General features: G+C 45.0%; 1 protein-coding gene across 1 annotated transcript in view; it reads right to left on the reverse strand.

Moving 5' to 3' along the window:
- Nucleotides 1–344: 344 nt before the first annotated feature.
- Nucleotides 345–27691, reverse strand: part of s100p (S100 calcium binding protein P) — a 40021-nt gene continuing 12674 nt past the window's right edge. The window contains exons 2-5 of the mRNA XM_070882306.1: nucleotides 14295–14405; nucleotides 5402–5572; nucleotides 4264–4459; nucleotides 345–780 (exon numbers count right to left, since the gene is read on the reverse strand). Coding sequence (XP_070738407.1) covers nucleotides 493–780; nucleotides 4264–4459; nucleotides 5402–5572; nucleotides 14295–14405 — 766 coding nt within the window. The 3' untranslated portion in view covers nucleotides 345–492. The remainder of the gene's footprint in view (nucleotides 781–4263; nucleotides 4460–5401; nucleotides 5573–14294; nucleotides 14406–27691) is intronic.

The following is a 27691-nucleotide window of genomic DNA, read 5'->3' on the forward strand; positions in this document are numbered from 1 at the left end:
AATAAAAAATATACTTTACATTATAGTCTTAGAAAAAGTGGGTTGATGGCAAATTATTTATAAATATGTAAAAAGATCCCCTATTTCCACATAAAAGATGCAGAAAACACCATTAGAATCATGTGTAAACAGATGGGCTAAAAGTTAATGCCAATAATAATCTAAGTGTTTGCATGGCACTGCTTTTATCTGCTGAACTCATTCTGAGAATGTGGCTGTTTATCATGCATTAATACGTCTTGCCTTAGATAACAATAATCACAAATTCTGATTAGCCATGTGCTAATCAGTAGTAACACACATTGTTTAATTATGTAGGTGCTGAGTGCATTTTACATTGTTTGCAGATATAGTTAATAGACAGACATTCTAGTAAACTTTATATAAAATATGTAACAGATATGTAATCTTTTTCTGGTAGCAATTTGACATAATATAAAATATGTCAACTCTTCAAGAACTTTGGTGAAAATGTGTTATTTTTTCCATTCTTTACATTTTCTTATCTGACTGTTCACTAAGCAAAGACAGGTACTGTGTCAGCTTCACCATGACAACAATTACAGTTCCGCCAAGAAACATACAAGAAGGCCAGAGCAATGAATGGAACAAAGCATTAGACACATCAAACCTTGTCAAGAGAACATTCTTTTGCCTTCCTTCTGGGTCATAATAACAAGGAAAAGAGATAGACTGGAATTGTGAGATGTTTTCTATAATAGAGGCTATTAGCATTTCAGTTTCTGAATGATTCTTTTTACACTTTGCAGCACAGAAACACTAAAAAAGAAAAAAGATGATTAATTTTATTCAGTGAGTTTAGAACAATCAACATGATGGTTCAGAGCAGCTGAATGAAAACAGTTTAGAACATCATTCCCTACTGAAGAATTATTTACTGCAGTGTTGTCTTACATTTCAAAATAGGCGTGCAGTCGGCAGAACAGCCACGCTGCCTGGCCAAAGCTGGTGTTGGGAGGCCCGAACCATCTTCAGCTTTGGGTCTCAGTTGAATATAGTTGGCGAGCTATGGGCGCCAAACGAGTGTCAGTTGTATTAGGAGCCAGCTAATTTGCTGCCCCATGTTGAGCTAGCTGGCAGTTCAGGTCTGGGGCAGGGGGGGGGTGGAAATCCAATCCCAGAGGGGGGGTGAGGATAGGCCAGCAGGGGCAGCAGTATTTTGTAGAGCCAGACTCCTGGTCCCACAAAAAGAAAGAAAAAAAATTTAAAGCTTTTTTGTGGCGTGGCCACCAGATGTTAGGCCTCTCACTGCCCGGTACATGCTCTGCCCATTTGTACTTCAAAATTGCAATTCTTCTCCTGTAATGTCATATGACCCAGATTAGATATTTGAATGGCACCTGGCAGAAAGTGAGCGTGCTGTTTGCCCATTTACAGGTCCACCTGAAACTTGCATCAGGTGGACCTTCAGCATCTATTCAGTGTCAAGGTGCTTTTCCCCAATTTTCAATGTTCAGGGGAGAAATGGGCAGTGTAAGAATATATAAGATTTGACAATTGCACAGGTTAGGTGAGTAGGCAAATGCATGGCCGATGCAGTATAATGTGGATAAATGTGAGGTTATCCATTTTGGGGGCAAAAACACGAAGGCAGGATTATTATCTGGATGGTGGCAGATTAGGAAAAGGGGAGGTGCAACGAGACCTGGGTGTCATGGTTCATCAGTCACTGAAAGTGGGCATGCAGGTACAGCAGGCGGTGAAGAAGGCAAATGGTATGTTGGCCTTCATAGCAAGGGGATTTGAGTATAGGAGCAGGGAAGTCTTGCTGCCGTTGCACAGGGCCTTAGTGAGGCCTCACCTGGAATATTGTGTACAGTTTGGTCTCCTAATCTGAGGAAGGACGTTCTTGCTATTGAGGGAGTGCAGTGAAGGTTCACCAGACTGATTCCAGGGATGGCTGGACTGTCATATGAGGAGAGACTGGATCAACTGGGCCTTTATTCACTGAAGTTTAGAAGGATGAGAGGGGATCTCATAGAAAAGTATCAGATTCTGACGGGACTGGACAGGTTAGATGCAGGAAGAATGTTCCCGATGTTGGGGAAGTCCAGAACCAGGGGACATAGTCTTAGGATAAGGGGTAGACCATTTAGGACTGAGATGAGGAGAAACTTCTTCACAGAGACAGTTGTTAACCTATGGAATTCCCTGCCGCAGAGAGTTGTTGATGCCAGTTCATTGGATATATCCAAAGAGGGAGTTAGATATGGCCCTTATGGCTAAGGGGATCAAGGGGTATGGAGAGAAAGCAGGAAAGGGGTACTGAGGGAATGATCAGCCATGATCTTATTGAATGGCGATGCAGGCTCGAAGTGCCAAATGGCCTACTCCTGCACCTATTTTCTATGTTTCCATGTTTAAATTCCTTTGGACACTAACAATAGCCTTTTTGTCAAGCATGCTTTTTGTATTCCTAGTACAATTTCTACCAAAACAATTTTGTTTTCTTTCATTTTTAAGATTTAAGTTCTCGATCTATCTGTTGCTGGATAATGTTCTTGAATGACTATGGCATCATAATGGTGTTACTGCCAAAAAATAATCCAAGCTATTCCAGAAATTGCCCAAGTGTCTTAACTAGCGGAGCACAGCAGTGAACCTATAATAACACCAAATTCAGGCTGGCAAAAAGGTCACCAGCAGGTGGTGGAGTCAAGATGCACGAGAGGAAGATTGTGAGGAAATACATCATAATCAGCAGGACTATATTGGACCCAAAAGCATATAGTTCCCCAGGGGAAATTTTCACTTTGCATGTGGGTGGAAAACTGGCAGCTGTAGATCGGCTGCCCATTATACACCCTGCCTGATTCTCACCTGCTCCTGCTGATCCAACAAGAATGAAAGATAAACATTGGAGGGAATTTTAACCTGAAAACATATGGGTGGGTTAGGAGTGTGGGGATTGTTAAATTGTTAAAAATCAGAATCCCGATCTGAACCCACCTACTTCAGGTTTTAACGGAGGTGGGATGCGGGCGGGCAGCCATCTCACTGCCAGGAGGCGGGATATCAATTTAAGTATTATAATGAGGCTCAAAGCCTCTTTTGTAACATCCATTTTGTTTTTCACTGTAGGTGGTCGGGTTTACACACCTCGTTAAACCCGACAGTTAAAAGAAGGCAAGGACTGCTGCATCCAGGATGTAAGTGTGTTTACACGTACCTCCTGGATCCAGGGTCCCTGCCTAACCCTGCAGCAACCCCACCCCCGCCGGATAATGCTGAGGCTGGCCCCAATTCTCCGGAGGCCAAATCTTCTCTTCCCCTTCGCCTCGGTTATCCTGAGGCCCTGATCTTCCTTCCCCCCACCAATCCTCCAGAGGCCAGCCCCCACCCCTCCCTCCTTCTTCTTCTTCTGTGCAGCCTAATGCCGCAGGCCTACCTGCCCGGAGTCGGCCAGCTGGCTAGCTGCGGGTAGGAAACAAAGGCTTCAGATGCAAATCAGGCCCTGCCTTTAAAATCGGCAGGGCATGTGGAAACCCGTTCAGGTTTTCCGCCCGTCTCAGGGCCTCCCATGCCCCCAATCCACCTTCCCCATTAAAATCCAGTCCATTTTGTCTGCTTTTGGTTTGGCTGCGGACCACTGGTAAGTGTGCTCTGCACCAGGCACCAATGGGTGGGTGTGCATGGCACTCAGCCAGCCCACCGCTCCACAAAAATTGTTTTGGGGTCCTACAACAGGCGTGGAACTCCAAATTACACATATAAATAAGGCTTAAGGAAATGGGGTGAGCAGACAAAAAAATGCCTCATTTTCTGTTGGCAAAATGTATCCTAAGATTACCAATAATGTGTTAAAAATAATTGTTGTATCCCTAGTTGATTCTATGTTATGAAGCAAGAACTTAAATTAACTTGAAAACATGCATGGATCCAAACATTAAGCTACATTTTTACTTTTTTTCCCCCAAATACAGTATTAGGTTGATTTTCTAACCTTGCTTCCTGGTGGTGTGCCTTGCCCACTGGAAATATATATATATATATATATATATGTATATGTATATAAGCATGAAGTTAGAAAATTGCATATTTTTAATAATTTGTGAGCATATTCACAAAAGGAGAAAAATGCATCTTTACAACCAGCAAATATGCTACCTACACACATAACATGAAATAGTGCCATGATTTGATCTTTGCATATTTTCCAGGTCCAGATCTCTTTCCCCCACCCACTTTGTTATTATCAGTATAACCAACAAGATAGTGAGATCCTGTAGTATTGTTTCCTACCTCAGAATTGAAGCGTGCAGCCTCTTCTGTGTGGTGTAGCACAACCCTCATCCCTGAAGAGGATAGATTAACATATACCTGTATGCAAGGATACTGTGATGGTTTCCAACAATCTGGCACACAGCTGTATGTGCAGTTCTTGCAGTTTGTAATTCTTGCTTCAAGGACAGTGCATTTTGACTCCTCTGTCCAAACACTGAGTAACACAAAGAAAACTGGATATCAGAGTACTGTGCCTTTAGTTAATGGATTGTGAGCAAAATACAAATTTAAGAGCTGCATTATTGTTCCAATAATACTTTATGTAAATAAATCTAAATCCATTCCATCACTTTCATAATATGAATTTTATAACTGATATCTAACACCAATAATTCCTAAGACTATCAAGGCAAATTGTAAAAGTGTGAAAATAAACATTGACTTGATAGATTCTTAGGATTTATTGGTTCATAAGAAACAAAATATTCATAGTTGGAATTTTCAATGTTTAAAAATAAAATGAAATGCCATTACATATTTTGTAAAGAACAATAATTCAACAAAGACCCAAGTCTGAAATCCAGTCTTAACTAACGTTCATATCTAAGTTTCCCAAGAAGGTTCGTGCCACCAGTTTCCTAGATCAGAAATCAGTCTGGTCAGAGTGTGGGAACAACTAGCAAGCCCTTCAATTTTGTCACCTTGTGGGTAAGCCAAGGGCCTACATTAAAAGAAGATCTAGAGATATATGTGGGCCAGATTGCTCTTGTTCTTTTTAGCCTAGAATTGAGCTTAACATGGGATTTACTATTTTATTTGCAAAATTATATCCTCACTTTATGATACTTCAGAATGTGTCATGTTGTACAGAGGATTTTTTAAAGTATTTTATGCCTAGACTATGCATAGTGACAAAGTGTACTGTCTGTTTAATCTTCACTTTAGCATTTGTAATGGAAAACATTTTATAATTTTAAAGGAAATAAAAACTATTTTTGACTCTATCCAACTTTATGATTTAGTTATCTAATTCTAATGAATAAATATACAATGATTTAGCTAATTTGGTTCAGAGATTGGAGAACTATGTTTAGTAGTTCTAACATTATAAATCAATGTACAGATATATCAAAAAACAAAGACATTTCTTTAGTACCTCTCCTTGTGGGATTGGACCATTTTTATTCCCAAAAGGAAGGCAATCAATATCGAACACATCAGCATTCCCAGACCCAGAGATATGGCCCTGTCCTCTCCTGCTTTCAGGGCAGTGGCTGTTTTCCGTTTGTCCAGAACATCATACGCTCTTATTTTTTTATAAAAACTTCTGAAATGCAAACAAATATGTGAGTACTGCTTATTTATTCCTTGAGTAAAATTTTGGGGTCAGTGAAGGTTTCTGTATACTCACAGGTGTAAGATGACATATCAAGAGTATTGGCTCACAATTGAAAAAGCAGATTAAAAATTTACAAATTAGTGAAACATAGATCAAATATATAGTGACCCCAAAAATCCACAGGTCATCAATCCCGATGCAAGTGCCAGGACTCACCAGCTGGTGACCTCACTAAAGTATGCAGGGTCAAGGGGAGGTTACCAAATTTAAATTCAGGTGGGCTCTCGACACAGTACGGCACATCTTAGACTCCTGTCTGAGGAAGAAGACTGCAAAACGCAGGGGTAGGTGCCAGGTCCGGTGGGAGGGAGGAGCGCTGCCCCCCGGATTGTTGTCTGAAATGTGCCAAACAGCCCTCTTTATAAAAGAACCACAAAATAACGGCAAAACTTTTTTTGGATCCAGGCAAGGTGGACTCCCAGGCAGGTCCCAATTTTGGAGGACGACAGGCTGGAATGTCTGCTCCCACTCAGTGCATCAGTTGATTGCTCTTTTTCCAGGCTGGGGATGAGGAAACTGGGAGCTTTCCCTCTAGCTGTGCCTCCTCACATGCCGTTGTCCTTGTATGTGATGGGTAGAGACTCCACCCCAAACACTGCCCCATGGAATCTGCTGGTGAAACCAGGACTTGTTCTAATTCGTGGCACTTACACCGGTCTCCTGCCGGGCTGGACGACATCTCCTTTCCAAGCTGAAAAGACCAAACTGTTTAATCGAGCCTTTTCCCATATGTTAGATCCCGGACACTGGGAATCAACCTCATGGAACTTCTCTGCACTGCCTCCAGCACTTGAATGTCTCCCTTGTTTCTTGGTGACCAGAACTGGACGCAATATTCAAGATGAGGTCTGACCAGCTATACACTTTCATCATTACCTTCTCTGATTTATACTCTGCTATTTTGGCTATGTAGTTCAACATCCTGTTAGATTTGTTGGTTGCTGCTCTGCACTAGTTGAACATGCTTAGCACCGACTCTACTAAAACCCCCAAGGTTTCTGTCAGTTTTATCTTTAGCTATTTCATCACCATTTATGGAGTATGTGCATCATCTATTTTTCCTTCCTATATGCAGCACTTTAAACATCTACATTAAATTTCATCTACCAATGGATATATTTTACACCAGGTTTATCCAGGCAGAAAAGGTTAACCAGAGCTATTTTAGTTAATTTTTTTTTGGGAGGGGGGGGTTAGAGCTAGTCTAATCAGGAATCAGTTGGATCATTCACCAGCACTAAAACTTTATGCTATGTGCACCATTAACTGCAGGACAGACTAGGGTACATAAAAACATAAAACATAAAAACCTCTGAAATATAACATTACATTTCCAATATACTACAAATAGTCAAATAACTAAACCAGCAACTCCTGCATACAATGCTGAGTGTTAAAAGTGTGAAACATTGTGGTCACAACCTCTTCTGCTCCTTTTGAAATTTACTTCTTTGGCACATGGTGTGTCACACTGCAGTTCTGATTTTTTATTATTAAAAGCAATATTTTGCTAAATGAAGCATAGCAAGTCATTGCTTTGCTTCTATAGTCTGCATGTTTTTTTTAGTTACTTTGGAAACGTTGCTGACATATTAATAGTCTTGATGGGCATTCTGGCTTATGTGCCTGGCAATACTTTAAGATGTTATTAATTTATCTCATATGCGATGCGATTTCAGCCATTTGTTTACAGTGAATGTCATTTTTATTTATTTATTGTATATGGAAAGTGGGAAAAAAGTCACTTGCAGAGGCCAAGTGAGTAACCTTTCGCAGTTATGTTAGAAATTGGCAATGATTCCAGCAGATTCTGATTGTAAACATTATTTTCTATTAATTGAAGGTTTTTGCCAGGGAAAATATCTGTTCAGTTGTGGTGGCTGATTCAGCAGAGAAAGCCAAGCATATTTTTACCCATTTAAAACCAACCAGTTAAAAAATATTTCAAAAGTACACAGTGCCTGCAATGTGAAGGATAAACCCCATTCGGTTTATTTTGTAGATTCATGTCCCTCAAATGGACAGAAGTATGCAGCTGGCATAATTATTCTCTCAGGATAAAGGCTGAACTAAGGCCAACTGTTTTCTGCCTTTTCCAAAACTGGGGATAAATTTCCTCAGCTCTTCTCCCGCTCTGTCACAGAAACCCTGTTTCCACCAAACTTCTGCTGAGTTTGCAGCAGCAGTGCACGAGAGACCCAAGGAAATTCACCCACACCGCGTCTAAAAGAAAAGATGAGAAATACGTCACAAACGGCAACAGCCTCAATGGCAGTCAGCATGCTCCTGTGATAAACTCCGCTGCACCTCATTAATGGCAATTCTTGCAGAAAAGGGGAAGAAGAGAATTTGCAATACCAGAAGTGATATCTTTTCATGTTACTACCGATCAGAAAATGAGTGTTAGTACCGGTGTGCTTGGTACAAGAAGATAATGCTGTAAATTCCTGTCTGGTTATGACTGTGGTAGAAACTGTCTAGTGTGGGAGACCCCAATAACTTTCCTCCATTGTTGTTCTCACCTACAATTTGCCAATTGCACAAATATTTAATTGCTGAGAGTTCCATCTCACACAACAGGCTGTTCGTGGGAGCTTGTGCATAACTGTCAGGGAATGTGTTTTCCTCCTACAGCTAGTTATAGAACTAAAGCATCAATCTGAGAGTTTGGCTCATTAGTGATACTTCTGCCTCTGAATCAGAAGTTTGTGGTTCGAACCATATGGTCTTGAGCACATTACCTAGGTTGACACTTCTGTGTAGGATGGTAGTGCTGTATAAAAGGGTAGCCACCATGTGGCTGCCTCACTCTGGAGTTACGAATAAAGGACCAAGGTCACTACAGTTGAGTACAACACATTGCCTTGTGGAGTCATTCATTAGTACATTAGTGTCAGAGGTGCCATCTTTCAGAGCAGGGGTTAAAAATTCAATAGCCACCCCCCAGCCAGCCTGCACCTCTTAAAGGTAATTCTGGCTGCAGCAGGTGATTCACCTGGCTGGGAAACAGAGTCCGAGCAGGAAAAAGTGAATAATGGGCACCATAACAGAAAGAGTGTTCCAAGTGTTGTGTCTGTAATGTACTTATGAATGCCTCGTGGAGTCAATGTGTTGTACTCAAACTGTGGTGACCTTGGTCCTGTAGCTCCTGCCACCAGGGCAGGAAACCCCAGTCTCCACCAGTTGCACCCTTAGTGGTGCCAGCCTAGTATATACACAGTGTAAACCTTATTGACAGTACATCAGGTAAACAAGTCTTCATCTTATGCAACTATACAGTGACTAGACAGAAAGTATATCTATAGTCTGCATATATAACATTACTCTCCCCAAAGTCCTTCGCACTATGTGCTCTGGCTTAGCTCTTCCCAGACTTAAGTACCAATAGCCCTTGCACCTTGGCTGTGCTTTGGCTTGGCTCTCTCCCTGTTAGCCCCCAAGTCCTTTTGCCACAACATTAGGTAGTGGTTACCAGTTTGGATGGTTCGATGATGCAGTGGAGGTTCCAGTGGGTTCTGGGTATGATCCATGTGTGTGTCCATGGCTATATACATCCATTCCCCACCCCACCCCCCCACCCCACCCGGCCACACAGCGAGATCATGCAGCTGGCCCGTTACATTTACAGGATCAGACACTGTGCAAGTACAAAGTACAGTTTGTATCGTGACACCTTGGTTCAGTGACTTACATTCATTGTGTTTTAGGGTCATGCGCCAGGATTGGGTAGATTGCATTCATGCTTCAGTCATGGTCAGTACGGAGGTAACAGTACAGGTGTGCGAGGACACTAGTTCCAGAGCAACCGGATGGGGTCCTAGTTGCCTGCTAGTGGGGTGGGCTTGATTCACTCACCTTTCCAGGACTCAGGGCCTTTACCATTGCTTAGTGGTGGGCAGAGCCACAGATGTGTGTGGCCTCCCTGTCCTCCTTTGAGGGCTGCAGAATCTTCTGCCTGCTCTCTAACGGTGTTGGGAACCTGGCTGTTCCAGGTCCAGTTTGCGGAACTCGTTGGTTCTGACCTTTCGCTCCCGGACATGGCCGAGGTAGCGACTGGGTCTGGGGGCTGCACCATCTCCACCCGGGTGGTGGGCAACGGCGCCATATTGGCGCTGTTTTCGTTTCCAGGTCCGTGGCGAATAGTGCCATCGGGTGCCTGGAGCATGGGATAGACCTGGGGCAGGGCATCAGGATCAGTGCCTTCACCCTACTGAGGTCGCTCGCTTGCTACTTTTGGGGACACTCTATTCCCAACATCTTGCAACATTGTGTTCTTTACATTAGGAATAGTACTGACATCTCGCAACAACATTTTGTTCACAATCTTAATTGGTTCATTATATTGATTGCCATGCATACAATGTCTCTAAGTTCAGTTTGATTGCAGGTCTCCTTTAAGAGAACCCTGATGGCTTTACCCCAATCAAATCCTTTGTTAGACACCATGTATTGGTCCCTCAGCATTGCACCTCGCTGCAGCAGGGACGCCATCTTGCCTCTGTCTTCGAGGTCGACTGCCTTGATCCTTCTCTCCCGCGATTCTGCCACAAAAGCTGGAAGAGTGCCTGTGAATTCAGGAGTCCTGCCACTGGAGCCGAGAAGGTACTTTTAGGTCGTTCCAGTCAGATTATTGCCACGCAGTCATGATGGACGGTCTGTGCCTCAGGTGCTGCGCTGGTCTGTTCTCTGGTGCCTGGCCTAAGCGAAGGTGAGGTTTTACTCTGCCTGTGAGCATGGGGGACATCGATTGCTGGAGTGAAGTCTTCCCATTTCCACTGGATCTTCCCCATCCAGCTTCTTCCGAGTAGCATTGGACCATCACCTGCAACAATCCACAGGGATAACTTGTGCACCACGCCATTATGGATTACACTTACATCCGCACTACCAGCTCCTTTTCTTGTACTGGAACCAGCTCGGGTCGTTTTTCGTTTCATAGCCTCTCAAAGGCATCCTGGCTCATCACTGACTGGCTCGCTCCAGTGTCCACTTCCCGGAGGACTGGAATGCCATTTATCTCGACTTCCATCTTCACTGGAGGACAATCAGTGGTGCAGCTATACACTCCATACACTTCTTTTTGGGGCTGAATCTCTGGCCAAATCATCATACTCCCTGTTGGATTCAAAGTCATCTACCGACTCCTCTGCTAGACGGTGAGTCGTATTTCTTTTACACATACGCTGGAGGTGGCCCTTCGTGTTACAGGCTTTGCATACATACTCAGCCCTATGGTGAGCCCTATGGTTTCCTCCGCATCACCAGAATGGTGCTACTCAATTAGCACCCCGCGGCGGATTCTGTTCTGGAACCCTGAGGGCTGAGCTCTCTGCCCTGGGCAGAGCCACAAACTACAGTCTTGCTTGTGAAAGGCACCATCCTGTGTACAATACTTGCTGAGTTTGAGTCCACAGGATGAATCATTTGCTTGGTGCTGCAGGTCAAGGTCATGAACCTCTGACTGATGCTGATGGCCTTCTGTAGGTTGACTGTGGTGTCGGCAGATAATAGCTTGTGAAGGAAACCCTCGTGGCCAATTCCTATTATGAAGATGTCTCGCAATGCTTTGCTGAGGTGCGTGCCAAAATCACACAGTGCTGCAAGTCTCCTGAAATCGGCAGCATATTTTGCAATCTCCTGGCCCTCAGGTCTGCGGTGAGTGTAAAATCTGTGCCTGGCCATGAAGATGCTCTATTTTGGTTTTAGTTGGTCGCGAATTAGTTCAGTCAGTTCATCGTATGTCTTATCCTTGGCCTTTATGGGTGCCAGCAAGTCCCTGACGAGGCGGTAGACCTCGGGCCCACAACTGGTCAGCAGTATAACCTTGCGCTTCTCCGCCAATGTGTCCGTCTCCCCTGCCAGGTTGTTTGCCACAAAATATTGCTCGAGCCTTTCCGTGTAGACATCCCAATCATCACCCTCTGTGAAGTATTTTAGTGTGCCAAAGGTAGTCATAATCATGTGAAAGTCCGTATATTCGTCGTCAGTTGTTATGTCTGTAATGTACTTATGAATGACTCCACGAGGCAAGGTGTTGTACTCAAACTGTGGTGACCTTGGTCCTTTATTCGTAACTCCGGAGTGAGGCAGCCGCATGGTGGCTACCCTTTTATACAGCCCCTGCCACCAGGGCAGGAAACCCTGGTCTCCACCATTTGCACCCTCTAGTGGTGCCAGCCTAGTATATACAGTGTAAACCTTATTGATAGGACATCAGGTAAACAAGTCTCCATCTTATGTAACTATGCAGTGACTACACAGAGAGAGTATATCTATAGCCTGCATATATAACACCAAGGTTCCCTGATGCAGCACTGGATGCCTTGGTGCAGGAGGTGGACAGGAGGAGAGGGGTCCTGTTTCCACAGAGGGCCAGGAGGCCATTCAGACAAAGTCAGAGAAGGCAATGGGAGCAGATAGCCGCCGTGGTCATTGCCAGCACTGTAGCCCCGAGGACCTGCATGCAGTGCCTCAAGAAGTTTAAAGACCTCACATGAGTGGTCAAGGTCAGTGAATTCATCTTCAAATGCCATATCCTTATAATTGAACCACTAGCTTCAGACACTGCTCAATTCATCACCTCTCCTTCAACTCACCGACCAACAATTTCTATCAATCATGGCTTGTACCTCACATTCACAGCTTTACCTCACCCTGACACTCTTAGTACTGCTGCAAGCCTCACACCCACATCTCATAGCTTGCCAGCTTTTCAACCATGACATGTACATCACCCAAACACATTGTAACAGGGCACGGCAAACTGCAAGGTGGTGCAAATATCATCTGCTCCAGCCTGGAAGGAACGCAACGCATAAAAATTCATGGCTATGCTCACCTTGACAGCCACTGGCAATGCTGTCCTCATCCGGCTCGGAGGCTGCAGTTCAGCATGCAACAGGTGGCAGTTTTCAGTAAGCGCCTCCTTAGTGAAGCAGAGACGTTGCATACACTGTGTATCGCTGAGGTTGAGGTTGGAGAATTGCTCCTTGAAGACCCTGGGTGTATATTGCCTCCCGCTGAGAGCCCTTTTCCCCCTCCTCCTTCCCCTTTGCTGCAGGCCAAGGGGGATATAAACTACTACACCCATGTTCGGGAGCAACTGGTCTGAGCAGAAGCCTTTAGGTAATCTGCCACACCATTCCTTGGACACTTCAGCATTTCAAATAAGATAACAGACCACCAAATACAAACTCACCAAGAGCCAGTAGGAATCAACCAGCAACTAACCTGAAAGCACTTGATGATCCTTTTAAATAGCACTGTGTGAGTTTAATAGAGGTGTTTTAGCTGTAGCATTAAGGTCAAAAATGGCAGTGTTGGCATCAAATCAGTGTAGCACGCTGATTACACAGAGAATGTGTTATTTTCACCACATGCTCCCAGTGCCCACACTAACAACCTACTCAAAATGTCATCCAGCACGGCCCGCACCAGAAGCGGCCCGCGCCATGGATTCTATTTTGGACCCGAAAAACTGGGCGCTATGGAGCTGAATTCAGTGGCACAGATGTTAAACCAAAGCTCCATCTGCTTTTCAAATAGTTGTTAAAAAAAATCACTCATACAATCTTACAGCTCTTTGAATGCTTACAGTGCATAGCAATACTGCAACAGGGGATACATTCAAGCTGACAAGCCTTGTCATATTGACAACTCAACCTCTTGTCACACTGACATCTTGATGTCAATTCAAACAACAAATCTTCCAACACATCCTAGCTGCACTATGCATGTACATTTACTCACATACATAATGGTTTGTAGGTTGAGTATTTGGGGATCATTGCACGTGCTCTTGAACATGCCAACAAACCAAATCTGGAGGAGAGGACTGGATTTCAAGCCATTGAGTCCCTTCGGAGAGGTTGCATTGGTATCATAGGTGAATTCGAGCATGGGAGTACTGGGAGCGGGTAAAACTAGAGGGCTCCCTTAAGCTCAGGGCATGTGTCTTCCTGCTCTATATTTATTTTCTTCTCTCATTCACTCACACACTCATTTGAACTCAACTGTTTAATAATTGCACCATCAGGAAACTTCCACAAAATGACCAGTTAAGTGACAAGTTCCAGATCTCTCGGTTTTCTGGCCCCCGTTCAGCCAGTTCCCATCAGCAAAACAAATTTTTTCTTGCCGGAATTTCTAGCCTACAGTCTAGTCTTTCCAAATTAATTGAAGCAAACAGATCCAGATATAAATTTAGAGTTTCTCATACTCCAGTCAGAACAGACGTAAATCAATCAATCCGCAAATAAAAAATGATCTTTTTTATGTTACATTTGATCAAATTAAACTGTTTAATTTATTTCTACTTTTCGGGACTTCATACTTTAATGAGAACTCCTGACATAAAGGTTCTAAATGGTGCTGCCTTCAGCTTTAAATGGTACTGACTGACATATCATAACTTTAAACCTCCTGACCTGATCGAAGGTGGGTGACAGAGGCTTTCAGATAGAAGGATATCATGTGGAATCTGCTGGAAGTGAAAATTGATGTCACTAAACTGGTAAAACTTCACTACTGACATACATATTTGGAAAGTTTGGAATTTATTGAGTCCCCGCTCCCCCAAATGCCTGTTTTGTCACACACAGATTTACCATTTGCATTACAGAAAGGAGGAAAGACAGTTATTAGATCTTACCTTCTGTGTTGCTCTCTGTGTTGTGGCCTGGACCACAAAAACATTGTAGGCACTGAACCACCAATGGTGCGCCTCACAGAAGAGGAGGAAATCACACTGCGTCGAAGGGACCTATTAAAGAGAAAATCCCTGAAATCCATTAGAACAGACTAATTTAAAATCTCAAGTGTTTTGCCATCCCCCTGTAGCTTAGGGGCTCAAGTCATGCAATTGTCAATTTCTCCTTTAATAGGTTATGTTTTTCAAGCAATGTTGATTCGTTTCTTGATTATTTGATGCAAAATGTTCATTAGGAACCACCAGTTTGCTGCCATAAAACTGCAGTTTCATTCTGATTTAAAGCCCCATCCTGCACAGGTTCTCTGATTGGTCCTGAAGGTGGAAGCCATAGCAACGTGTTAAGGTGCACAGGTGCTTCTATGCAACAAATGATTGCTGATGTGGAAAGTAAACTTTGTGGCTTAAGCTCCCCCATGTTGATTTAAAGCTCTGATTTGCAACGGGGATCAGAGTCAAAACAGCTAAAGGGTTGGAGACAGGAATTCACTAGTTTTCCTGAGAGTTTGTGGATTAAAACTGGAGCTGTGACAATATGAATGTAGCTCTGTAAAAGTTCAGGAATCTCCTTCCTCACATTTTCCAACAAGGGACGTGAGCATGGCAACCTAATTAACAAATGACATCACGTGTGGCAACTTGCTCCTTAGCACCTCCTGTTTGATAGTAAACAATGTCACTGGGATTGCTGTTTGTAACAAGAGTACCAATCCAGTGGACTGCAACATTAAGCCACATATTTTGGAAAAATCTTTATACCGGGGCACTGCAATCAATAATGTAATATCCATGAAAATAGATCTCTGAATTGTAGAATTTTTCTGAATTGCAATGATTAAGATCGTACATACCTATCCTATAAAAAAACACATTTTATTTATAGTTTAACAACTATAGAAAGATGTCCATTTTTACTGCAGCTGCCAACATATCAGACTGAAGTCGAAGGTTTTCAGAGTTATCAAAAATTGGACTGCCTCATAACATAAACTAAGCTGAGACAGTGGGTCGATTCTGGCGTGGAGTGCAGATTGGGTGGGTGCTGGGAGGAGTGTCTGCTCCAACTGTCCAATAACTTTGGTGGCAGGACCAATCGAATTTTGGTGGTCAGGCCCCATTAAATAGAACAGGCAAGTTCCCATCGCTAATCATGCTGCTTACAGGCAGCGCGCCGTTTGGGAGGATAAGAAATTCAGAGAGGCTCGTCCTGGGTCTGCAGCAATGGGGGAGGACTGAAAGCATTAGTGGTTAAACAGAGCAGCAGATATAACTGGCAGGGAAATGTGCAAATACAACTGTGAGGAGATGAATTTATAGAAGCTTTTAAGACTCAAACCTCTCAAGAGAGTGAGGGTAAAACATACCAGACTTGCTTCCAGCTTTCCCTGACTGCAACTATAGATGACTTTAACTAGTGATGTAATGACCCCCTCACAACCTACACTACCCATAGTTCGAATACAAATTGAGGCAGCACTGATTGACATGAAAATGCAATTAGGGGTCTTAATGATGTCAATAAACCCCTAGTTAATTATTTTAATTAGGCTCCCACCTCGTCCTGGCAGGAGTGCTGGCCAGCTAAGTTGAAGTCTGTCTGAAAATCAGAATAGATGGACCTCCAATTTTTTCCTCCGATCTCCATTGCACTGCTGACTTATTTAGAGGTGCAAACAGGGTGGTAGCAAGGTGAAAATTGGCTAATGAAAATGTTAAGCTTTCTCTTCAAATGGGAGGCAAAAGGTTGTGTATTTCTAGGGGCAAGTTATTAGAAAGTGAAATAGAGCACTGTTACTTTATAACCCAGTTTACTGCTGAAGCGTGCAGGCTGAGCTGTCTTTTACATGTAATTCAGTAAAATGGGAGTCAAATGAGCAGATCCAGGAAACCCATTTGTAACTCCCTCTGCAGGCCTTTGGCCAATACAAAGCATTTTTGTAGGGGCAACAGTGGTGTAACTCATTTTGTGTAAATTCTAGGTTGTTGAGTGAGTGCTTAGTGTATGCTGCCAAAGTTTTCTCTTAGTGAGTGTGTTTAACCCTAGCCGTGGCTTTTTCTAGGTCTGCTCAGTGGCAGGAGTATGTGGGGTGCCTAACTGTTGTGTATAACTGGGTGCCTTTTGGAATTCAGGTGCCTCTTTCTGACCAGCATCCGAGACCTGCAAAGAACCTCCTGGAGCCTGCACCACTTCCGCTACTGGCATGTGTTGTGCTGCCTGAGCAGGCATAAGAACATAAGAAATAGGACCTGGAGTAGGTCATTTGGCCCCTCGAATAAGATGATGGCTGATCTGATCCTGGCCTCAACTCCATTTCCCCGCCCGCTCCCCATAAACCTTGATTCCCTTATCTTTCAAAAATCTGTTTATCTCCACTTTAAATACATGCAATGACCCAGCCTCCACAGCTCTCTGAGGTAGAGAATTCCAAAGATTCACGACCCTCTGAGAGAAGAAATTCCTCCTCATTTCCGTTTTAAATGTGCGACCCCTTATTCTGAAACTATGCCCTCTAGTTCTAGATTCCCCCATGAGGGGAAACATCCTCTCTGCATCTACCCTGTCAAGCCCCCTCAGAATCTTATAAGTTTCAATAAGGTCTTCTAAAACCCAATCGGCCCAACCTGCTCAATCTTACTTCAGATGACAACCCTTCCATCACAGGAATCAACCTCGTGAACCTTCTCTGAACTGCCTCCAGTGCAAATATATCCTTCCTTAAATAAGGTGACCAAAACTGTATGCAATACTGTAGGTGTGGTCTTAACAATGCCCTGTACAGTTGGAGCAGGACTTCCCTACTTTTGTACTCCATCCCCCTTACAATAAAGGCCAACATTTCATAGAAACATAGAAAATAAGGGCAGGCATAGGCAATTCGGCCCTTCGAGCCTGCACCAGCATTCAATAAGATCATAGCTGATCATTCCTTCAGTATCCCTTTCCTGCTTTCTCTCCATACCCCTTGATCCCTTTAGCCCTAAGGGCCAAATCTAACTCCCTCTTGAATATATCCAATGAACTGGCATCAACAACTCTCTGTGGCAGGGAATTCCACAGGTTAACAACTCTCTGAGTGAAGAAGTTTCTCCTCATCTCAGTACTAAATGGCCTGCCCCTTATCCTAAGACTGTGTCCCCTGGTTCTGGACTTCCCCAACATCGGGAACATTCTTCCCGCATCTAGCCTGTCCAGTCCAGTCAGAATCTTATATGTTTCTATGAGATCCCCTCTCATCCTTCTAAACTCCAGTGTATAAAGGCCCAGTTGATCCAGTCCCTCCTCATATGTCAGTCCAGCCATCCCTGGAATCAGTCTGGTGAACCTTCGCTGCACTCCCTCAATAGCAAGAACGTCCTTCCTCAGATTAGGAGACCAAAACTCAACACAATATTCCAGGTGGAGCCTACCAAGGCCCTGTACAACTGCAGCAAGACTTCCCTGCTCCTATACTCAAATCCCCTTGCTATGAAGGCCAACATACCATTTGCCTTCTTCACCGCCTGCTGTACCTGCATGCCAACTTTCAATGACTGATGAACCATGACACCCAGGTCTCGCTGCACCTCCCCTTTTCCTAATCTGCCGCCATTCAGATAATATTCTGCCTTTGTGTTTTTGTCCCCAAAGTAGATAACCTCACATTTATCCACATTATACTGGATCTGCCATGTATTTGCCCACTCGTCTAACCTGTCCAAGTCACTCTGCAGCCTCTTAGCTTCCTCCTCACAGCTCATACCGCCACCCAGTTTAGTATCATCTGCAAACTTGGAGATATTACACTCAATTCCATCATCTAAATCATTAAAATATATTGTAAAGAGCTGGGCCCCAGCACTGAGCCCTGCGGCACTCCACTAGTCACTGCCTGCCATTCTGAAAAGGACCCGTTAATCCCGACTCTCTGTTTCCAGTCTGCCAACCAGTTCTCTATCCACGTCAGTACATTACCTCCAATACCATGTGCTTTGATTTTGCACACCAATTTCATTTGCCTTCCTAATTACTTGCTGTACCTAAGAACATAAGAACATAAGAAATAGGAGCAGGAGTAGGCCATTTGGCCCCTTGAGCCTGCTCCGCCATTCTATAAGATCATGGCTAACCTGATCATGGACTCAGCTCCACTTTCCTGCCCGTTCCCCATAATCCTTTACTCCCTTATTGCTTAAAAATCTGTCTATCTCTGCCTTAAACATATTCAATGACCCAGCCTCCACAGCTCTCTGGGGCAGAGAATTCCATAGATTTACAATCCTCTGAGAGAAGAAATTTCTCCTCATCTCAGTTTTAAATGGGCGGCCCTTATTCTAAGACTATGTCCCCTAATTTTAGTCTCCCCTATGAGTGGAAATATCCTCTCTGCATCCACCCTGTAGAGCCCCCTCATTATCTTATAAGTTTCAATAAGATCACCTCTCATTCTTCTGAACTCCAATGTGTATAGGCCCAACCTACTCAACCTATCCTCATAAGTCAACCCCCTCATCTCCAGAATCAACCTAGTGGACCTTCTCTGAACAGCCTCCAATGCAACTTTATCCTTCCTTAAATACGGAGACCAAAACTGTACGCAGTACTCCATGTGTGGCCTCACCAATACCCTGTACAGTTGTAGCAGGACTTCTCTGCTTTTATACTCTATCCCCCTTGCAATAAATGCCAACATTCCATTTGCCTTCCTGATTACTTGCTGTACCTGCATACTAACTTTTTGTACTTCATGCACATAGGAGGGGGCTGGGGAGAATGTAATGATGTGTTATGTCTGCTGAGTAACCTGTAAATAGTAATTTTAGATGTTGTTAATATCCTTAATGTTATGTTCAGAATAAATCCACAGTACTGTATTGCAAGCTCAAACTGTTGTGACCTTGGTCTCTTTATTCAGACTCCAGAGTTCAGAAGCAGCATTGTGAATCATCTTTTATACCTGCTTGCCCCAGGGTGTATCGGTGACCCTTGGGTCTCTCACAGGTGTGTCCCCTAGTAGCAAATCTTACATTTTATTGAGGTTTACATACATACATCACATCACTCCCCCCCCAACGTCTTATGTGCAAGTTATTTGCAAGTTGAGGCGATCTGGTGCCCTGCGTCCCCTGGTCGATCGTTTGAGTTGAAGTCCTGACGTGGTGGGTTCATCCTCATGGTTGACGGTGAGGTTGATTGTGTTAGTGGGTCGCTGGGAGCCAGGTCCATTCACAATGATTCCTGGTTATCTGTAGTTCGCAGTTTGATCTGGACCAAATGCTTTACGCGTTAGCCCAGTACATGGTTTCACAGTCAAATGCTCCGTTTTCATCACAGACTCTCCAATCCCCCTTTTGGCTAATGTGGTGCTAGAGGCTCTGAACATGTTCTACATCACTTATTCTGATGTTGCATGGAGGGGCCGTGTGATCATGGTACATTCTCTGCTGATGGCATACGGAAGGCTCGGTTCTGAGTGATTCTGCCTGGTGACTGCGTAGCACCCGGGATAGCCGGGTCTGTAGGGAGTCTACTGTGACATGCATGGTGCTTGGCTAAGTGATTTGGGCTGTCTGCTCCGGACTATTGTCGCTGACCTTGAGGTCTAGCAAGCCCAGGATGGCCGCAATGGCCTTGAGACTTTCGGTAGTGGCGGGAGGCCTAGTGGTCCCCGTGGATCCTGGGCCGTGTTATGGGGGCCCCGGACCACCGACTGTGTGTAGCCGCCATGCCTTACTTTGCAACGTAGGGATGGGCCTTTCGTCTTTGCAACGGATAGGTTGCACCATCCCGTCTAGCAGTTCATCTTTGGCAGGCGGTAACGTGGGATCCTGGCTGGTCCAGGTCCTAAACTGGGGGCCATTACGGTTGACGCCTCGCTTTCTAACTTAAAGGGTTGACGGTGGATAGGCAATGGCAAACATTTAAAGACCACATGGATGAACTTCAGCAATTGTACATCCCTGTCTGGAGTAAAAATAAAACGGGGAAGGTGGCTTACCCGTGGCTAACAAGGGAAATTAAGGATAGTGTTAAAACCAAGGAAGAGGCATCTAAATTGGCTAGAAAAAGCAACCTGAGGACTGGGAGAAATTTAGAATTCAGCAGAGGAGGACAAAGAGTTTAATTAAGAGGGGGGAAATAGAGTATGAGAGGAAGCTTGCAGGGAACATAAAAACTGACTGCAAAAGCTTCTATAAATATGTGAAGAGTAAAAGATTGGTGAAGACAAACGTAGGTCCCTTGCAGTCGGATTCAGGTGAATTTATAATGGGGAACAAAGAAATGGCAGACCAATTGAACCAATACTTCCGTTCTGTCTTCACAAAGGAAGACACAAATAACCTTCCGAATGTACTAGGGGACAGTGGGTCTAGTGAGAAGGAGGAACTGAAGGATATCCGTATAAAGCGGGAAATTCTGTTAGGGAAATTAATGGGATTGAAGGCCGATAAATCCCCGGGGCCAGATAGTCTGCATCCCAGAGCACTTAAGGAAGTGGCCCTCGAAATAGTGGATGCATTGGTGATCATTTTCCAACAGTCTATCGACTCTGGATCAGTTCCGATGGACTGGAGGGTAGCTAATGTAACACCACTTTTTAAAAAAGGAGGGAGAGAGAAAACGGGTAATTATAGACCGGTTAGCCTGACATCAGTAGTGGGGAAAATGTTGAAATCAATCATTAAGGATGAAATAGCAGCGCATTTGGAAAGCAGTGACAGGATCGGTCCAAGTCAGCATGGATTTATGAAAGGGAAATCATGCTTGACAAATCTTCTGGAATTTTTTGAGGATGTAACTAGCATAGTAGACAAGGGAGAACCAGTGGATGTGGTGTATTTGGACTTTCAAAAGGCTTTTGACAAGGTCCCGCACAAGAGATTGGTGTGCAAAATCAAAGCACATGGTATTGGGGGTAATGTACTGACGTGGCTGGAGAACTGGTTGGCAGACAGGAAGCAGAAAGTCGGGATAAATGGGTCCTTTTCAGAATGGCAGGCAGTGACTAGTGGAGTGCTGCAGGGCTCAGCGCTGGGACCCCAGCTCTTTACAATATACATTAACGATTTAGATGAAGGAATTGCATGTAATATCTCCAAGTTTGCAGATGACACTAAACTAGGTGGCGGTGTGAGCTGTAAGGAGGATGCTAAGAGGCTGCCGGGTGACTTGCACAGGTTAGGTGAGTGGGCAAGTGCATGGCAGATGCAGTATAATGTGGATAAATGTGAGGTTATCCATTTTGGGGTCAAAAACACAAAGGCAGAATATTATCTGAATGGCGGCAGATTAGGAAAAGGGGAGGTGCAACGAGACCTGGGTGTCATGGTTCATCAGTCATTGAAAGTTAGCATGTAGGTACAGCAGGCAGTGAAGAAGACAAATGGAATGTTGGCCTTCATAGCTAGGGGATTTGAGTATAGGAGCAGGGGGGTCTTATTGTAGTTGAGGCCTCACCTGGAATATTATGTTCAGTTTTGGTCTCCTAATCTGAGGAAGGACATTCTTGCTGGTGAGGAAGTGCAGCGAAGGTTCACCAGACTGATTCCCGGGATGGCAGGACTGACATATGAGGAGAGACTGGATCGACTGGGCCTGTATTCACTGGAGTGGAGAAGGATGAGAGGAGATCTCATAGAAACATATAAAATTCTGACGGGACTGGACAGGTTAGATGCAGGAAGAATGTTTCCGATGTTGGGGAAGTTCAGAACCAGGAGACACAGTCTGAGGATAAGGGGTAAGCCATTTAGGACTGAGATGAGGAGAAACTTCTTCACTCAGAGTTGTTTACCTGTGGAATTCTCTACCGCAGAGAGTTGTTGATGCCAGTTCATTGGATATATTCAAGAGGGAGTTAGTCCCTAACGGCGAAAGGGATCAAGGGGTATGGAGAGAAAGCAGGAAAGGGGTACTGAGGTGAATGATCAGCCATGATCTTATTGAATGGTGGTGCAGGCTCGAAGGGCCGAATGGCCTACTCCTGCACCTATTTTCAAATGTCGCGTGAAAAGGCATTGTGATCATGATACCACTGCTGATGTTGACGTCTATTTTCGACGTGATCGTTAAGATCAGGGTGGACAAGCGAGAGCCTGGTCTTGCGACCTCTCTTCATCAACAGTTCAGCAGTGGGGACCCCAGTAAGCATGTTGGGTCTCGTCCTGTAACTAAGCAGTATGCGTGACAAGCGAGTCTGCAAAGAACCATGAGTTACGCATTTTAGGCTCTGCTTGATGGTTTGGACGGCTCCGCTTGACCATTGGACGAGGGTTTGAATGGTGCTGACCTTATGTGCATGATACCATTGAGTCTCATAAACTCTTGAAACTCCAAACTCGTGAAGCACGATCCGTTATCGCTCACAACGATGTCGGGCAGACTATGAGTGGCGAACATGGCACGAAGGCTCTCACTGGTGGCTGTGGATGTGCTGGATGACATGATAACACATTCTATCCATTTGGAATACGCATCCACCACCACCAAAAACATTTTGCCCATGAAAGGACCCGCCTAGTCGATGTGGATTCTCGACCATGGTTTGGATGGCCACGACCACAGACCTAGCGGAGATTCCACTGGTGCATTGCTTAACTGCATGCAAGTGTTGCACTGATGCACACATGACTCCAAATCAGAGTCAATGCCAGGCCACGAAACATGAGACCTGACAATGGCCTTCATCATCACAATACCAGGATGGGTATTGTGTAAATCCCGTATAAATCTCTCCCTGCCTTTCTTGGGCATAACAGCACGATTATCCCATAGCAAACAATCAGATTGAATGGATAGTTCATCTTTGCGACGGATGTAAGGTTTGGTCTCATCACAAACTTCCCTGGGAATGGCCGACCAATCACCACTAAGGACACAACGTTTTACACCCGATAAGATCGGATCCTGGCTGGCCAAGGTCCTAACTTGTTCAGCAGTGACAGACGACCCTTCACGCTCAAAGGCATCCATGATCAACAATAGGTCTGCGGGCTGTGGTGTTTCCACCTCCGGTGTGGACAACGGTAAACGGCTCAATGCTTCGGCAAAATTCTCGGTGTCAAGTCTATGGCGAATGACATAGGCAGATAATGTCAGCACCCACCGCCGGATATGGGACGACGTGTTGGTATTGATACCTCTATGCTCTGAAAACAAAGATATGAGCGGCTTGTGATTGGTTTGAAGCTCGAAACGAAGCCCAAACACATACTGGTGCATCTTTTTAATCCCATATACGCAGGCTAAAACTTCTTTCTCTACCATGCCGTAGGCTCTTTCCGCTTTAGACATGCTTCTCGACGCGTACGCAACGGGTTGTAGTTTGCCCAACTCATTGGATTGTTGGAGCACGCAACCAACCCCATATGATGAAGCGTCACAGGCCAATACTAAACGCTTGCAGGGGTCATAATGTACCAGCAATTTGTTGGAACAAAGCAGATTTCTAGCCTTCTCGAAGCCTTGAGATATATCCCAAACACAGTTGTCGCCTTTTCTGAGCAGCATGTGCAGTGGCTCTAATAATGTGGTCAATTTAGGTAAGAAATTACCAAAGTAGTTGAGAAGACCAAGGAATGAACGCAGCTCCATCACATTCTGGGATCTGGGTGCATTTTTGATGACCTCTGTTTTCAAGTCTGTAGGCCTGATGCCATCTGCAGCAATCTTCCTTCCCAGGAATTCGACCCAGTGCCATAAAGACGTACTTTGAACGTTTCAGCCTGAGCCCCACTTTGTCCAGACGACGTAGAACCTCTTCCAGGTTGTGCAGGTGTTTGGTAGAGTTGCGACCTGTGACCAGAATGTCGTCTTGGAACACCACGGTTCTAGGGACGGACTTCAGTAAACTCTCCATGTTTCTCTGAAATATGGCTGCAGCCGAGCGAATTCCAAAAGGACACCTGTTGTAAATGAACAGCCCTTTAAGCGTATTGATGCACGTAAGTTTCTTCGATGATTCGACAAACTCCTGTGTCAGAGAGGCCATCATCAGATCCAATTTGGTGAATGACTTTCCCCCGGCTAGCGTTGCAAACAGGTCATCAGCCTTTGGTAACGGGTACTGATCCTGTTTTGAAACGCAGTTGATCGTAACCTTGTAGTCTCCACAAATCCTGACAGTGCCATCACTCTTCAGTACAGGAGCAATGGGACAAGCCCATTCATTAATTTCGACCGGTGAAATGACCCCTTCACATTGGAGTCTGTCCAGGTCGATTTCGACCTTTTCTCTCATCATGTATGGGACCGCCCAGGCTTTGTGATGGACGAGTCTTGCATCCGAGTCCAGGTGGATCTGCACCTTGGCTCCCATGAAGTTGCCGATGCCCGGTTCTAACAGCGAGGGAAATTTGCTCAGCACTTGAGCACATGAAGTGTCATCCACCGATGACATAGCTTTAATATCATTCCAGTTCCACTTTATTTTTTCGAGCCAACTCCTGCCGAACAGCGTTGGACCATTGCCTGGAACAATCCACTGTGATAGATCATGAACCTACCCATCGTACAACACCTTGATTGCTGCACTGCCAATCACTGGTATGAGCTCTTTGGTGTAGGTACGCAATTTTGCATTTACTGGACTCAGCTTGGGTTTCACAGCCTTGGTGTCCCACAGCTTTTCCAAAGTCCTCTGGCTCATAATTGACTGACTCGCACCTGTGTCTAATTCCATAGATACTGGCATGCCATTCAATTTTACTTCAATCATTATCGGTTGGCTCTTTGTCAGGAACGAATGTACAATATTCACTTCCGCCTCGGGTATCTCGGGTTGCATTGCCGGATCTGCTCCGAATCGGTCATCATCATCCACGTGGTGTGTCACAGCACGCTTGCTGAGCTGCGGACACATCCGCTGAAGGTGCCCCATTTTCACACAGCCTCTACAAATATACTGTCTGAAACGACACTGATGAGGCCGATGATTGCCCCCACAATGCCAACAGGGTGAAATTGGATTCGTGCCCAATGGCGGACTTCGAGTAGCTACAGGTTTCGCAAACACAGTCAGGTAGGCCCTGCCAGGTGCAGCTCTGCCAACTGACGACACAACCTGGTGCACAGTACTTGCCGTGGAGTTCCGACTCTGCGAGGATATCTGCTTTGTACTATTGACCGTGGTCAGGCAACCCTGGGCGATCGTGATGGCCCTGCTCAGATTCAGCGTTTCCGCAGCCAGCAGCTTCCGCAGGATCATCTCATGGTTTATGCCTATTACAAAGATGTCGCGCAGCATGTCTTCCAACGCAGTTCCAAACTTACACGGCCCAGCGAGACATCTCAGGTCGGCAACAAATTCCGCCATGTCCTGGCCCTCAGAATGAACATGCTTATAAAAGCGATATCTCGAGATAATGATATCTTCTTTAGATTTGAGATGGTCCCGAATCAGAGCCCACAATTCCTCATCGGTCTTTTCCGTTGGACGTGCAGGTGAGAGCAGATTCTTTATGAGGCCATAGATTTTTGGATCACAAACTGTGAGGAAAACCGCCCTGCGCCTAACTGTGTCAGCGTCTTCATCCATCTTGTTGGCCACGAAGTACTGGTCGAGGCGATCTGTAAAATCCTCCCAGTCTTCTCCCTCCATGAATCGCTCCAGGATTCCAACGGTGCTCATTTTTTTTGTGTGTGTGAAAGTTCGTATTGTGCCTCGTCGCCAAATGTTGCATATGCAATAACTCAATAGGCTTAGTACCGTGAACTCAATCAGGTGCGACCAGACTCTACTTTATTACCTCTCAAAGTGAGGATTAAACATGGAGGCTTTCTTTATATACAAGGGCTGCACGTGTGTGTCTGTGGCCCAATGACCTCTGACGGTCGCTCCCCCTGGTGGCAGGTAAACCCAGGCATACATACATTACAAGTTGATTGAAATTAATTATACCCTTTCATGTTAAGGGATCACCAGTGTGTAACGGTGCAGCTATCTGAGCCAATGCGCAACAAGGTTATGTTAAAATAAAAAACATTTAAACCGACCATTTGTCTGAAATCATACATAAGTATATCTGTAAAAAACAACCCTTCCCCCCCCCCCCCCGCTTCTCATCCCCACTTCTACCCCTTCCCCTTCCCCTTCCCTTCCTGACTCCAAGCCGCCTGGCCGAGGAGTTCTTCAGGCGCTGCTTCATTTCGGGGGGGGGGGGGGATGACGGCAGAACCGCTGCTTGGACGGATACGGGAGAGGACGGTCCCGAGGTGGGAACGTGCTCTGAGCTAGAAGCAAGACGTTGCTCCTGGCTCCCATGTATTGTTGGCAATGGGGGCGGCACCTTGGGGTGCAGTGCCGCGCTCCGGGACCACTGGGAGCCCTCTGCCACCAGTGTTCCTGGTTACCAGCTCCAGGGCCTCCTCCATCCCCTCCATGTTATGTATTATTTATTGGACAAAAACTCGGTGCCAACTATGTTCTTGGTGCTTAGTAGGCTTTTTGCTGCTGGTGAATCTCCCTTGTGCCTTCCACAACAGCCAAACAAACACATACCACACCCACACACCTCTCTCTCTGTCTCCTCTTCTGCGCATGTAATGATGAGCCCTGACCTCCTGAATAGAAACGAGCGTTGTTATGCTGTTGCTAAGGATGGCGACACTTTACAGCAGAAGGTCAGAGAGATTTAATGCTAACGCCCATTTCAGATCGCTCATGGTAACGCCCAATTTTTCAAATGGAAACTAGGGGCTTTGAAAATGGGCGACAAGCCGATGATCTGAAAACCCATTTTTACCACCCACGCCGGAAATACCGCCCATTTTTGGACGGGTTAGTAAAGACAAATGTAGGTCCCCTGCAGTCAGAATCAGGGGAAGTCATAACGGGGAACAAAGAAATGGCGGACCAATTGAACAAGTACTTTGGTTCGGTATTCACGAAGGAGGACACGAACAACCTTCCGGTTATAAAAGGGGTCGGGGGGTCTAGTAAGGAGGAGGAACTGAGGGAAATCCTTATTAGCCGGGAAATTGTGTTGGGGAAATTGATGGGATTGAAGGCCGATAAATCCCCAGGGCCTGATGGACTGCATCCCAGAGTACTTAAGTAGGTGGCCTTGGAAATAGTGGATGCGTTGACAGTCATTTTCCAACATTCCATTGACTCTGGATCAGTTCCTATGGAGTGGAGGGTAGCCAATGTAACCCCACTTTTTAAAAAAGGAGGGAGAGAGAAAACAGGGAATTATAGACCGGTCAGCCTGACATCGGTAGTGGGTAAAATGATGGAATCAATTATTAAGGATGTCATAGCAGTGCATTTGGAAAGAGGTGACATGATAGGTCCAAGTCAGCATGGATTTGTGAAAGGGAAATCATGCTTGACAAATCTTCTGGAATTTTTTGAGGATGTTTC

Source organism: Pristiophorus japonicus, chromosome 6, assembly GCF_044704955.1.
Source record: "Pristiophorus japonicus isolate sPriJap1 chromosome 6, sPriJap1.hap1, whole genome shotgun sequence".
NCBI classification, from domain to species: Eukaryota; Metazoa; Chordata; class Chondrichthyes; family Pristiophoridae; genus Pristiophorus; species Pristiophorus japonicus.